Consider the following 14,282-nt stretch of genomic DNA (forward strand, 5'->3'; position numbering starts at 1 on the left):
TACTCGCGGGTAACGGATATCCGCAACGACTACCCGATCCTAATAGGTGCGGGTTTGAGAAACATTTGATATCCACGGATAATTTCGCGGTTACAATTCACTATCTATTTAGTTCGTGGGTATGGATTTGGATACTTACTATCCATACCCGCGAAACACATTTATCTGCGAAAAATATCCGCGACATACCCGTGAAATACCCTTAAAATATGGGCTTTGAATATACATATCAGATATGGGCTTTGTTGGATTTTAAATTTTAGTTGACGAATTTGGATATTAACTTTGGATTTAAACTTTGTTATTTGTGAATTTGAACATCGATGCAAGATGTGGATTTGAACTATATTATTTGTGGTGATTTTTTGTGTGTGTGTTAAATTTGTTATTAATCTATATTTAAATTCTGTTTCGCGGGTATACGGTGAATAGCGGGTGACAGGAATCTGACGGCTAATGGATGGTGGATATCCGACGGGTAGCGGGTTGACGGATACCCGACGGGTAGCGAGTATCTGCGGGTGACGGGTTTGGATAACATTTGATATCCACGGATAATTTCGTGGTTAAAATTCACTATTCATTTAGTTTGCGGGTATGAATATGGATAGTCACTATCCATGCCCGTCATACCCGATTTCCATCCCTACGCGTACCGCCGCCGCCAATGACTTGGATATTGGCAATTGGTGTTTTGGGTGGTGTTTGGATCCAAACTATATTCTTTTTAGACAAAATACTTTTGGAATTTTGGGCTATACTATATTTCTTTTTGTAACATCAAAATTCAAATGTTGAATATGTAACAGTTGCCGCCAAAGACTTGGATCTTGGCAATTGGTGTTTTGGGTGGTGTTTGGGTTCAAACTATATTCTTTTTGGACAAAATATTTTTGGGATTTTGGGCTATACTATATTCTTTTTGTAACATTAGAATTCAAATGTTGAATGTGTAACAGCTCATTGATTGTCTTTATTCTCTTAATCTTTTTGGACAAAATACTTTTGGGATTTTGGGCTATACTATATTTTTTTTGTAACATCAAAATTCAAATGTTGAATGTGTAACAGCCCCTTGGCTGTCTTTATTCTCTTAAGGGAGAATTATTTCCCCTCATGCTTATAAATAGAAGAGTCTAAGAAACATAGCATTACAGAAAATCTGCACATTCATACACTACATACTAGCTCAAATTCTCGATCCTTGCTTAGTTCGCCGGAGTTCGGCGGACTTGTGGTGTTGATGAGTAAAATCTGCATCAACGTTCTGTAATTAACATGAGTGAAATCTTTCTTTTATATTATTATTATTGACACAATTATTATTATTATTATTATTTCACATATTTTGTGCAGCGCTGACTTAACAGGGCTGACCTTATCAATCAGGAATTATCTTGGCAGCTCAACGACTCAGCTCCAAGCTCAAGACTCATGTAATAAGGGCTTAGGTCCACTTATTTAAATTAATGGGTATTAGGAGTCGAATGGGCCCCCAAGTGCCCTAGGTTTACTCTTATGGCAATAAATAGGACATTTTTTTAATTAGTTTAAGGGATTCTCAATTCACTTCTCCACACATGTAAAATGTAAACTCTCCAATTATAGTGAAAAAACTCAAAAACTCACACGTGGATGTAGATCTAACAATCGAACCACGTAAATGCTCGAGTCATTTATCGTTTTATGGAGTGTGTTATTTTTTGTTTCATCTGGTGCTACATCCGTTGAGACGATGCCGTTTTACCTTTGGGGAGAATTGCCAACACCGAAGAGAACTACCGGGGCGATATTCTTCTTGCGGGAAGAGTTCTACTCGACTCGGCATGCTACTAGTCCGTATGTTTCTTGTGATTCCGTTTTGATCTCGTTGTTATTACTGATTCCTCTATTTTCTTAGTACAGTTTTCGTACTTTGTAAATCTTTCTATTGTAAAAGTTTTCGATCGTGTACCTGGCTCTTACAAGTGTTGTATGATATTTAATTTTTGGATTATGAGTATAAGATATGTGAGTTAAGGTCTATAGATTATAGGGTAAATTAGTAAGCGTTTAATTGTGGTGCTCAGAAGCCGATGATCTCGTACCCACATAATGCACCATACTCGACAGACCGAGCAACACGTCGTAGGTCGACAACCCGAAAGCTCCTAGAGGCGAACGCGATGCGACACACGACGCGCACGATTTGACCCACCCCGCACCGCACGCCCACGTGGAGCAACAACACAAGGTGGGAACCGAGCAAACGTAATCGACACAATGCCCTTGCAATATGTATTCAACATAGGAAAACCGACATCGACCGAGCAAGCGCTCGTGCAAAAAATTGAAGAGACGTGGAGAAGATGTCGTCGGTGCTTGAGCAGAAATCCAACATGCCATACTATGTATTTTAATTAAAGCATTGCATATCATTGCCGACAATGTTATATCCATATTTTAGTTATCGCAATATATAACTTAATTAACTAAAACCATACTATATTCTATCTGATTTTTTAACAGATTTTCTACTCAATGTATTATCTTTAATTACCTCAATATACACTTTTTCGAACCAATAGGTCGGGGTTCGAGTCACTAAAGGAAAAAATGGGGAACCATTAATGATCCTCTTTTGAAAAAAAATACACTTTTTTGAAGGTGTCATCGAATCGAGTTTAATATTATAATTTTATATTTGTATTTTAATAGTAATTAATTTAAATATTTGTATTCGAATTTCAATCATCTATACTATATTAAAACAGCAGTTTTCAATTAGAAATTGATTTCAAATTGATTTGAATGGTAATTTTGTAAATATTGAAAAAATAAATGGCTAATTGAAAATTCATGTATATTTATAAGAACATGGTTTTGACCATTTCTCAAATTTTAGTTCCAAAAGACGTGGGTCATTTTAATCCGGAAATTATGCTTAAAAAAACAGCAAATCATGTGCATAATTCCATTTCTCATGCAAATGATGCAATTATATCTAAAAGTGTTTCGAGTTTTTTTATTCAACTACAACAATATGTTAATACATGTAGTTTCACTTATATCTACCACAAATATTTTTTTTCCTTATCTTTACCCTCTAACAAAGCTTATTTTTCCTCAATCTTTTTTATAGTTTTTTAATCTCTTCATTTTTTATTTCTTTTTTTCATTTTTGTTTTCTTTTTCCAAAAATAGTTTATCTTTAATATGATAAAATATTTAATATGTAATATCAATTTAAAAATCATGATACATGCTTTAGTTTGATATGTACTCCTTCCGTCCTTTAAAAGTGTATAAATATCACTTTTGGTAGCACATATTTTAATAAATATTACGTGAGTTTGTTGTATGAAAAAATTAAATCTGACCTCAATATATATATATATATATATATATATATATATATTATAGAAATATAGTTCTAACAATAACTTTTTCCATAAATTTATCTTTTCTTATTCTTTTCTAAAAATTGTCAAATTTAATTTATGAAAAAATATTTAGTATTCATCTTAACTTAAAAACCATGTTAAGATCTTTAATTTGGTATAACAATTATAAATACATAAATTTTAGAATGAATATTCATCTACAAAATTATATTAATTTTAAAAGTATAATTTGTATTAATTTTAATATAAATTTTTAGATGAATACTTAGTTATATATCTAACAATAGAATTTCTTATATGATTTAAATTTATGTAATTTGTGGTAATGTTTATGTACGAATAATATATTTATTTATATAGACATATCTGATATTTATATAGATTAAAAATGAAACTTTAAATATGGTTTACATTTATTTAGTTTTAATTTTTCAAATTCTTCACTACATGTTAAATTTTAATATAAAACTGAAATAATTATATGATATAATAACTATTTTACTTTTAGTTACATGCAAAATTTACTGACTATTGTAATATGCAACAATTGATTTGTACATAAAAAAATCTTAAATTGAGTTACGGTTATCGTAATTCTATTTTTTTCATTATAATGTAATTATTATTTTACAGTACTTATTAAATTTAATATTATACTCATTGAGTTGATAATATCGTTATTATAGACTACTTCGATTAAAATAATATAGTTAACAAAAATTATTTTTTGTTGTCAATTAAACTAATTATAAAATATTTAATATGTATATCAAATTAAAGATCACGATAAGAGATTTAATTTGATATATTTTATGTAATTATCCGATTTAAAATGTAAAAGATATATTTATTGAAAGATTAGAATTAAAAAAATTCTCTCTCATCTCTCATCTTTTTTTGAATAAATTTATTTTTCCAAAAATTTTATTTTCGTTTTAAATATTTTTTTGCTTTTTCGTCATATCAATTTTTATTATTGTGAAGTATTCTTTATTTTGTTATTTTTTTAATATTAAGCTCAAATATATTTAGTTAAAATTAATTTTATTATATTTATAAATATGATAATTGAATTGGTATCAATTGTATATAAATATAAAAATATAAAAACGTTTCCCGTGCATCGCACGGGGTGCAAATACTAGTTAGATATAAAATACTAATAGTGAATCGAGCATCTGTTCAAAAAAATTTATATATATATATATATATATATAGTGAATCTTATTAGCTTATAAAACCTTGTGGTTGAAGAAGCTTTAAAATTTTAGTCTTAAAAATTGTAAATTTCACTTTTTAAACCGAAAATATCTCATTATGATTTATGTACATATACGATATGTTTCTTTACATTTTTTTTTAAATATCAATTTTTACATAGTGTCGTAATTCTTCTATATAAAAAATATGTTACCTCTGCAAAGCTGCACGCGAATATACATAAATTTTTTTATTTAAAGTTAAATTGCAATGACAATGATTATTTTTGTGATAAATGAAAATAATAAATAAGTCAATATAAGTTTATAAATAAAGTATTTGTAATGCATAAATAACATGATTAAATTTTCGTTATTTTCAGGATTCGAATCCGGATTTGAATGGCTATCCATGCATTATAAGATGTTTATTCCAATATTTATATTTGCTTATTCGTTATTTTCATTTTACACGATCAATTTAAATGTTCGACGTTTCAAATTCATTTTCATTTATGATCATATTTTGTCATTTTAACTGGATCTTTACTCTATCTATATAAATATTTAATTGTAATGCATATGAATATTTTTTTTTTGAGAAAAGAATATTTATGAATATTAAATCGAATATCATAATTTTCTATATGTATTAATGTATGAATAATATTTGAATAAAAAATATGTTTATTTATATATAAGTCATAAAATTTCGAATTTAGATAAAAAAAAATTAAAATCGAATTTAAAAATATCAAATTAAATAAAAAACGGGGGGCGGGGGGCGGGGGGGAACATCTAATAAAATGATATTACGGGAAAATAAAGGGACCAATAAGAAAATATACCCTAAGACTTCCAGGCTCGATATAAACCAGCCACGCGAATAGGGTTTATATTAGGGTTTTAGGAAACTCGAGCTATTTCACTGTCATTCACTACTTCACTTCTATCAAGATCAGAGATTTTGGAAATACATAATGTGGGCAATTCGTAGGGCCTCCAATCAGTTCGGGTAATTCGTTTTTCTTAATGTCTCTCGATCACCGCCATTGTTTGTCTGAATCCATTTTCGCGTTTTGGATAAATGTCTGTGTCTGAATCCCTTTTACGTAATTTGGGTAATTTTCATTTTGAATTGATATTTGCTGTTAGGGTTTAGGGTGCTTGCATCTGTAAATGTATGAGCGTGCCTTTGATTATTTAAAAGGTTGGATATGGCGAAATTTGATTTTCATTCAATATTTTTTCTGAAGTGTAGGAAGGTAGGTTTATTAGTAACAGATTAATGAGTCGTAGAGTATTTGTATTACTTTCTTGAACACGAAGGTGGTTTCAACCATAGCTATGTTACATAGACCATATCCATGGGTTGTAAAAGAAGAAGGAAAAAAAAAAGCTAGTTCATTTCAAAGTTGAATCTCGTTTTCTTTTTGGTGCATTACTTCTTGTTTTCTTTTTGGTGCATTACTTAGTGATTTTGGATTTTTACTTGGTTTCTGGAACATGATTTACTTTTTACTAGCTTTCTTCACACTCATTCGGCATGGCCTCCATTTATTACATGATACTTTGTTTGGGTTCCAGGAACAAAGGATTACCCTCAAGGTCTGGTCGGATTTTCCGTGGGAAAACAGAGCTTGCAGGATGTTGTTCAGAGACTTCTACTGCTGCAATAATTGCACCTCGAGAAACAATATTTGATGGGTTGCTGTCTTGTACGAGGTTTTATAGCAAGTCATCTGGTTTCCCAAAGTCAAACAAGGGAGTTCGCACTTTTTCGTCCCAGGTTGATGCTAAGAGCAATGGAGAGGACTTGGAGGATGGATTTTCAGAGCTTGAAACTCCGCACGACACAGTTGAAGAAGCTGCTTCTGGAGATGAGAGTGATGGTGGTCTGGGCTCTGGATCAGAGCTGTCTGAGGATGAAGGCAATGCTGATGGTGAGCTGAACGAATTGGAAACACCTGGTCCCGAAACTGATGTGAAAAAAAAATTAACCACAGCTAAAGCTTCATCGCCAATGTGTAAGGCTATCCTAGCTGATCCAGCCTTACCAGTAAGCAAGGTTTTGGATAAATGGATTGAAGATGGTAATGAAGTAACCCAATCAGAGGCACTTCTAGCCATGGATACTCTTCGTAGACGGAGATTATATGTGAAGGCCTTGCAGGTAATTTTATTAGTATAGGTTCCCTGTCATAGTCTCAATGATATTAGTCTCTGTTTCTTGCTGCTACTATAACCTTGTTTCCTGATTGGATGGACATTTTTTTCTTTAAAGAATTAATGATATTATAATGAAATGAAAATAACTCACAAAGAAGATTCAAAGATCAAGGGTGTTCACAAGCCGAAGCTCAGGAGGCCAAGCCTCATTAAAGCTTTCGTGAATTTTCTAAATCTTCAGTGCTCTTGGGTTTTAGGTCTGCATTTATAGAGCTGTCACTTTTGTTAAACATTATCACTATACTTTATTTGGCTTTCAGAATCTTGGTTAAAACACAACATCTATGTTGGATTTTCTCTCTGCTCAGAAGTTGGTGGGTCAATTAGATATTTAGGAAAATGAGCTTGAAATTGAGCTTTTACATTTTGTTTCTGCATAAATATATTAAATTTCATATTTAGTGTTGCCATCAAATCATTATGATGTTTTCACATATTATATTTTTACATTTTGCAGCTGTCGGAGTGGTTGGAATCAAACAAACATGCTGAATTCACTGATGCAAATCATGTTTCTCGAGTGGATCTAATTGCCAAAGTACAGGGCTTCTTTAAGGCAGAAAACTACGTTAAAAACCTTCCCGTGTCTCTCAGAACTGAAACTGTTTACCGCACTCTGTTGGCCAATGCTGTGTCTGCCGCCAACGTGAGGAAAGCTGAGGAATTGTTCAACAAAATCAAAGGTTTAGGACATCCTATTTCGAGTTTCTCTTTCAACCAGCTGCTGCTTCTGTACAAGAGAATTGATAGGAAGAAAATTGCTGATGTGCTTCTGCTGATGGAGAAGGAAAATATTAAACCATCTGTTTTCACTTACCAGATATTGGTCGATGTGAAAGGGCAGTCCAACGATATTACTGGGATGGAACAAATAGTTGAGACAATGGTGGCTGAAGGGCTGAAACCCAGCTCCCAAATTCAGACATCCATGGCACGGTACTATGCTTATGCGGGGTTAAAAGATAAAGCCGAGGCTTTGTTGAAAGAGATTGAAGGGGATGGTCTGGAAAAGAATCGCTGGTCTTGTCGTTTATTGATGCCTATCTATGCTACCCTCGGAAAGGCCGATGAGGTTGAGAGGGTCTGGAAATTCTGTGAATCCGAGCCACGGTTCGAAGACTGCCTAGCTGCAATCGAAGCTTGGGGGCAGCTCAAGAAGATAGAAAAAGCTGAGGAAGCCTTTGACAGACTGGTGCAGAAGGTCAAGAAGCCCTCTACAAAGCAATACAACGCTCTGCTAAAGGTCTATTCGAATCACAAGATGCTGACGAAGGGGAAGGAGCTTGTGAACCAAATGGCCATCAGCGGATGCCATCTGGGGCCGCAGACGTGGGATGCCCTCGTGAAGCTCTATATCGGGGCTGGAGAGGTCGAGAAAGCTGACTCCATACTCGAGAAGGCCATAAAGAAGAAGATGGGGAAACCCATGTTCTCTTCCTACCTTGCCATCATGGATAAGTATGCAGAGAGAGGAGATGTGCACAATGCGGAGAAGATCTTCGAGATGATGAAGAACAGCGGCTATGAGTCGCGTATCCGTCAGTACCAGTCGCTTCTCAATGCCTATGTGAAGGCGAAGAAGCCGGCGTACGGGTTCAGGGACAGGATGAAGGCAGATAATGTCTTCCCGAGCAAAGCGTTGAATGCTGAGTTGCGGAAAATCGACTTGTTCGGGAAGTCTCCGGTGGATGATCTGTTTGACTGATTAGGATGGCTTTTTGGTGCTTTCTTGGATCATTGCTAGTTTGTTGGATGAATCTGAAAGTGCTGTTGCTGCTGCTGAATTTTCATTGTTATTTAGATCAGTATTTATGTTCTGGATTTTGGAACTGTAGTTATCTCTGGTTTCCTCTCATATTATCTTTGTTCGTGCTTATCAAATATTAGCTCTTTTGGGAAGAGTATGTAATAACGCAGGAAAGTTGGTAGGTATAATATAATGATATACCGTCAGTACTAAAATTGGCTCGTTTTTAGTTTTAAGTTGTCCCATTAAAATTGGCTTATTTCCATAAAAAATGGATTGATATACACTCGTACTAAAATTGGCTCCTTTTTAGTTTTAAGTTGTCCCATTAAAATAGGCTTATTTCAATAAAATATATTTTCTTTTTTCCACTAAAAATAGTTTGTATTTTATTTTGGACCGTTTCATTATAAGTGACTTGTTTTCGTAAATAAAAAATTGACCTTTAAAAAAATATAGGTCTTACTAATTTTAATCAATTTGGATATTCTTCTTAATTTTCTTGCCAAAAAGTTTGGAGCCATTTATATTGGGATGGAGGGAGTAATATTTAACTCTTCAAAAGTTGTGGACCCTACGATTTTTATTCAATTTACATATTTTCCTAATTTTTGTGTCTAAAAGAATTTAGTCAATTTTAGTGGAAATGAGGGAATATAATTATTCGTAAAAATAATATACTCCCTCCATCCCAATAAAAGTGGTCACATTTCCATTTTAGTTTGTCCTTTAAGCCTAATTAATTCGTTTAATTAAAATTTCTAATTAAATTTAACCTCCCTAAATAAACACACAAACACATCCTGACAACAGCCGAAAACCCCATGGCCGCCGCCCAGCAACACCGGCCGTCGCCTAACGCCCCTCTGGATTGGGTGTTTGGATAATGAGCGATGGAATTGAAGGAATGGGGCTGACTTCCCCCTCAAAAATTCGGCAACAACCGCCACCCCAAGGCCGCCACCGTTTCCTTTTTCTTTTCTCCCTATACTCACGGATCTGAGGGAGAATAAGTAAAAAATGGAAGAACTTGGGTTAAAGCTTTGATTTTTGGAATGTGCAGAAGGTTTGGTTTTTTGTTTCTCTGAAATCGGCAGTTGCATATGTAGAGAATTGATCGGAGATTTTTTTTTATTTTTTTTTCCTGGATTTTGGATTCGATTGGAGGAGATGAGACTTGGGCAAGATTTGGTAGCTTTTTTTTATTTAATTTTTTTTCCCCAGTTGGAGCTAGGTTTCAGATCGGAAGAAAATGGGGGATTCTTGACAGTGATTACTCGCCCACAACATCGTTGCCGGAAAATATATGTATATTATTGAGATAGAGATAACGAAAATATGAGAGGTAGGTGTTTGGCGACGACAGAGAGAGAGATGAAGGTGGCTGATGGCGGTGACTTCGCTGGAGGAGGGAAGCAGTGGATGAGAGGTGGCCGGTGGGCAGGAAGAAGAAAGTGAAGGGAGGAAGAAAGTATCTTAATTAACTCAATAATTTTGGAGGGTCACACTCAATTAAACATAACACTCAATTTCTTAATCTCCGTGTCGAAAAGAAAGTGGCCACTAATATTGGGACGAAGGGAGTAATAATGTGAAAAATTAGTATATAACTTAATATAAAATTGCAATTTTGTTTATATGGAAACGATTCAGTCTTAAAAAAATACTCTATCCGTCCCAATTCAATAGATCATAGGACTTCGATACAAATATTAATAATCAAATAGTTTATAGTAATACAATAGGGAATATAAAGTAATTTTTTTTAGGATGTATTTATCCAAAAAGTATGATAGAGGAATAAAGAAGAGATAATTATGTATGGAGTATAAAGACATTTGATGTAAATAATGAATTATGTGAAGATATTTAATAGTATAGATGTGTGTGCGCATCCAATTCCACTCTAATTAAAATTTTATTGTGATTAATAAATTTTAATAAGAGATTTTGACATGTTATCAAAAAAAAGAAGAAGTGAAATGTTTTTTTTTTGTTTTTGTTTTTTTTAAGATGAAGAGAGATTTTGATAGTTTGTAAGTATTTAATAAATTATAGTAATTGGGATGGATCACCATAAACAGACGACATAATGGGCCTCACATTATATACAACTTGACATAGTTTTATGGGCTTGTACTGAAAAGGTTAGAAGGCCATATTTTGTTTTGAGCCCATTTCATTATAATTTTTATCTGGCAACTCTGTCGCACTGGAAAATGCGGTGGTATAGTGGAGTTGGCTGTAGATCAAAGCGAAGGAAGTCAGCTGAAATTTGTATTCTGCCCTAAAGGAAGCTGTGGTTTGAATAGGTTTCTGTTTAGGTATTTATCGTCTTCTAATTGGAGAATTGCGGTCAAATAATAGGCGTTTGTGCAATCGTATTTGTATGTGCTCTATTTGATTTTATATTGATTTATTTGTTGGATTCCTTTCCGCAATATGAAGTAAACTTGTTGTAATTGGACCAGTTGCTTCATCGTGGCTTTTACGGTTTTCCATTTTCGCTTAATTGCTATGGGAACTTTGAATTCACAGACCACGGGCATAATAATTTCTCGAGAATGAGATTTTTGGGATTTTAGAATGCAGTTATATGATTTTTGAGAAGGTTTATGCTCTTGTAGATCGACAGATTGGTAATAACTAATAAGTGTCTGGATCATCACATGACTATTGGCAAAGCTAAAATGTGAATTCTGAAATAATATTCTCTAGTGTACATTTGATCTAGACGTTTCCTTTTTGCTGCAGGAGGATGTAGTCATATAAAAATTCATTTGATTGTTGAAATTTTGAATATGATGCCGAATTTTTATACTCTTGCACATTCTGCACTCTGTTGTGTTTTTGTTAAAAAATAATTAGATGACTTGACCATCAGTTCATAATTTTGAATGTTAGGCTCAGCAATGGCAGATTGGTCCAGACTTCCATATGATATCATTCACAAGGTCTCCACATATATAACAGCCATTGAGGATTTCCTTGCATTTTCAGCTGTTTGTTGCTCCTGGAGATCAGTTTATTTGGCTAAACAATGGCAATTGGGTCCTCAGATTCCAATGTTGATGTTCTCTGACTATGAAAACAGTGGATTTAGAAGCTTCATTAGCTTGTGCAGAAATAGGGTTTACAGTACTGAGCTGCCTGAGGTTCGTGGCAGACGGTGCTGGGGATCTTCTTCAGGGTGGATTGTAACTATTGGTGATGATCTCCAAATCCATCTCCTTAATCCCTTTACTCGTGTTTCTATTTGTCTTCCGTCTAAGTCCTCGTTGCAAATCCAGTTTAGTGAGATTCTTGATTGGCATGATATCATCCAGAAAGTGTTTGTATTTAGGAATCCATTTAACTCAGGCGTGAATGAAGAGGGCTTGCTGGTGTTGATCATATACAGCCCTTTGAACCAGTTGGCCTTTTGTAGACCTGGCTATAGTTCTTGGAAAAATATTAGAGATACAAATGATGCCGGGTTTATAGATGCTGCGTGCTTAGGTGATCGTATTTATGCTATCCGCGACTTAGGGTCTCTCATTGCTATTGACATAGAGAGCCTTGCCGTTGTGAACATCACCGGCCAACACCATCCTCGACATGTTTCCTTATCACTTCTTCCCCGGTGGGATTGGGAGCGACTGTTCCTGGTGGAGTCTTCTGGAGAGCTCTGGATAGTTCTCCAACGACACAAATCCATTAACTCAATAGAGTTTCTGATCTACAGTTTTGATTTTGTCAAGAAGAAGTGGATTAGGTTGAGCAGCTTGGGGAATTCCGCAGTTTTTGTTGATAGTAGCTGCTCTGTTGTTACTGGAGCATCTGAGTTCTTGAACTGCAAGAGCAATTGTGTTTATTTTGTAGGGACGAGAAACGAAGAGAGGTGGCAGAACAGGGAAATTCATGTCGGGTTGGGTGTGTATAGCCTGGAGAAAGGGGTTTCTGAGCCTCTCTGCTTTGGCACTGATGCCCCTAGATGTTACTCCTTTCCACTCTGGGTAACACCTACCATGTCTTAGTGTGTTTCTTTGAAGAGATTGAGCTTCCTCTCATCATCCTGCTCCCAAACGAGCACCATCAGAGGCTGTGAATCTTATAGCAGAACCACTATGCAGACAGATGAATATGGAGCAAGACAAGAGGTGTATGAAGGTAGATTCCAGTTCAACTCAATGCTTGTTTCAAACACACTTCTGTTAGACAAGTTTTTTAGTTCTTTTAGTTGCTTGCTTTTTTTGCTCTTGTTTTCTGAAAATTTAGTTGAACAACTTCAGTTATCAACGAGGAAATGTATGAAGCTGAAATATTATCTTCAAACGAATGTTTTGTTCTTGATTGGGTTTTAGTTTTCATTATTTTATGCAACATGTAATATATATCTAGCAATTACAAAATCATGTATGTGCTTGAAATTCTCCTGAAAAAAAAGAAAAAAAAAAGTATGAGCTTGAAATAGACAGTTTTGCAGCTTTCCTAAGATTTGTAAATTATAGTATTTGCAACATTCAGTTCTGGGAGATATTGAAGATGAACAATTGTGTATGAAAACTAATTATAAGTAAATTTGAAACTAAAAAAAATTAGTAATTTGCAAACCATAAGTATCCTTCTCCAAAATGAGGCTACAATGAAGATCGTGCAATAGAACCATCGATATAAGCCATTATCATGATTAAACGTCTTTATTGTTTATTATTTATACATAGTTATTATAGGACTACATTATTAGCTATCACTTCAACCAATTAACATCTTCAATATTTAATTAATTTCTCACTCTTTTCTATCATTAATATCTCACTCTTTTTTTCTTCTAAAAAAAAATCCATCTCAACTCAACCACACCCATTTTAATCTCTCAAATCACTCAACTTATAATATAAATAAGTCAAAGAATTACAATTATAATAAAAAAAATATGCTAAAATGCCTAAAATTGAGCAATAAATAGAAAATATATAATTACAAAAAATCACAAACTAAATTAATGACACAACAATATGAAATTACAAACAAACTAATTGTGCTTCAAATAAATATTCAAAAAATTACACATTCAATTTTCACGGACAAACTTTTGCCAAACAAGGTAACATGACATCAAGCATACATATGTGTCAAATCTTCTTGACCATTCCAACCTTTTGAATTGTTGGATAGAGTGGACATTTTTATGAGTGAGATTATACGAAAATTGGGGGTTCGAACCAGATTTGAAAACTTCGCTATCAATATTTCCAAGATTAAGATAATAATCTTGAGAGAATGAGAAATTTTGAGAGTTTGGAAAAAAAAAAAATAGCGATTCATTGCAAAATGGACAAAAAATGATATTTTAGACTTGAAAAATAGATTAAATATATGAAGAAGAATATAAAATTTTAGTGTGCGTAGAAATATAATAAATGTGGTCTCTATTTATAAAGAACTTTTTTTATGAATTTTGTTACTTTTTAAAATAAAGTACTCCCTCTGTCCCAAATGAAATGGCCTATTTCTTTTCGGCACGGAGATTAAGAAATGTGTATAAAGTAGATAAAGTAGGTTGGTGGAAATTATTTAAATATTAAGTATAGAGATAGAGTGTATTGCCAAAAAAGGAAACAAGACATTTCGTTTGGGACAGCCCAGAAAGGAAAACAGGACATTTCGTTTGGGACGGAGGGAGTATATAAAAAGATGTTAAAATTTTATCTTACTATCTAAATTAAATTTACACAATCAATA

At 33.6% G+C, this 14,282-nt stretch overlaps 2 protein-coding genes across 3 annotated transcripts; both read left to right on the top strand.

The window, feature by feature from the left end:
- Positions 1-5,420: 5,420 nt before the first annotated feature.
- On the top strand, positions 5,421-8,773 carry LOC131002890 (pentatricopeptide repeat-containing protein At1g80270, mitochondrial-like). The gene is made up of 3 exons (XM_057929387.1): positions 5,421-5,597; positions 6,170-6,755; positions 7,269-8,773. Exons 1-3 carry the CDS (start codon positions 5,563-5,565, stop codon positions 8,514-8,516), a joined length of 1,869 nt encoding a protein of 622 aa, XP_057785370.1. The 5' UTR covers positions 5,421-5,562; the 3' UTR covers positions 8,517-8,773.
- Positions 8,774-10,724: 1,951 nt separating this feature from the next.
- On the top strand, positions 10,725-12,887 carry LOC131002901 (putative F-box protein At5g55150). 2 transcript variants are annotated; one of them, XM_057929392.1, is made up of 2 exons: positions 10,725-10,882; positions 11,463-12,887. In XM_057929392.1, exon 2 carries the CDS (start codon positions 11,471-11,473, stop codon positions 12,572-12,574), a length of 1,104 nt encoding a protein of 367 aa, XP_057785375.1. In that variant the 5' UTR covers positions 10,725-10,882; positions 11,463-11,470; the 3' UTR covers positions 12,575-12,887. The 2 variants fall into 2 exon arrangements, with proteins under 2 accessions (XP_057785375.1, XP_057785378.1); XM_057929395.1 differs by having other exon boundaries at positions 10,787-10,945.
- The last annotated feature ends 1,395 nt before the right edge of the window (positions 12,888-14,282 follow it).

This window comes from Salvia miltiorrhiza, chromosome 1 (genome assembly GCF_028751815.1).
Source record: "Salvia miltiorrhiza cultivar Shanhuang (shh) chromosome 1, IMPLAD_Smil_shh, whole genome shotgun sequence".
Classification (NCBI taxonomy): Eukaryota; Viridiplantae; Streptophyta; class Magnoliopsida; order Lamiales; family Lamiaceae; genus Salvia; species Salvia miltiorrhiza.

Bases quoted from the DNA above. Each gene is read 5' to 3' on its own strand.
- LOC131002890 (XM_057929387.1), top strand. From the start codon at position 5,563: ATGTGGGCAATTCGTAGGGCCTCCAATCAGTTCGG. The intron at 5,598-6,169 runs GTAATTCGTTTT...TTTGGGTTCCAG, and splicing joins AGGGCCTCCAATCAGTTCGG to GAACAAAGGATTACCCTCAA. The intron at 6,756-7,268 runs GTAATTTTATTA...TACATTTTGCAG, and splicing joins TATATGTGAAGGCCTTGCAG to CTGTCGGAGTGGTTGGAATC.
- LOC131002901 (XM_057929392.1), top strand. From the start codon at position 11,471: ATGGCAGATTGGTCCAGACTTCCATATGATATCATTCACAAGGTCTCC.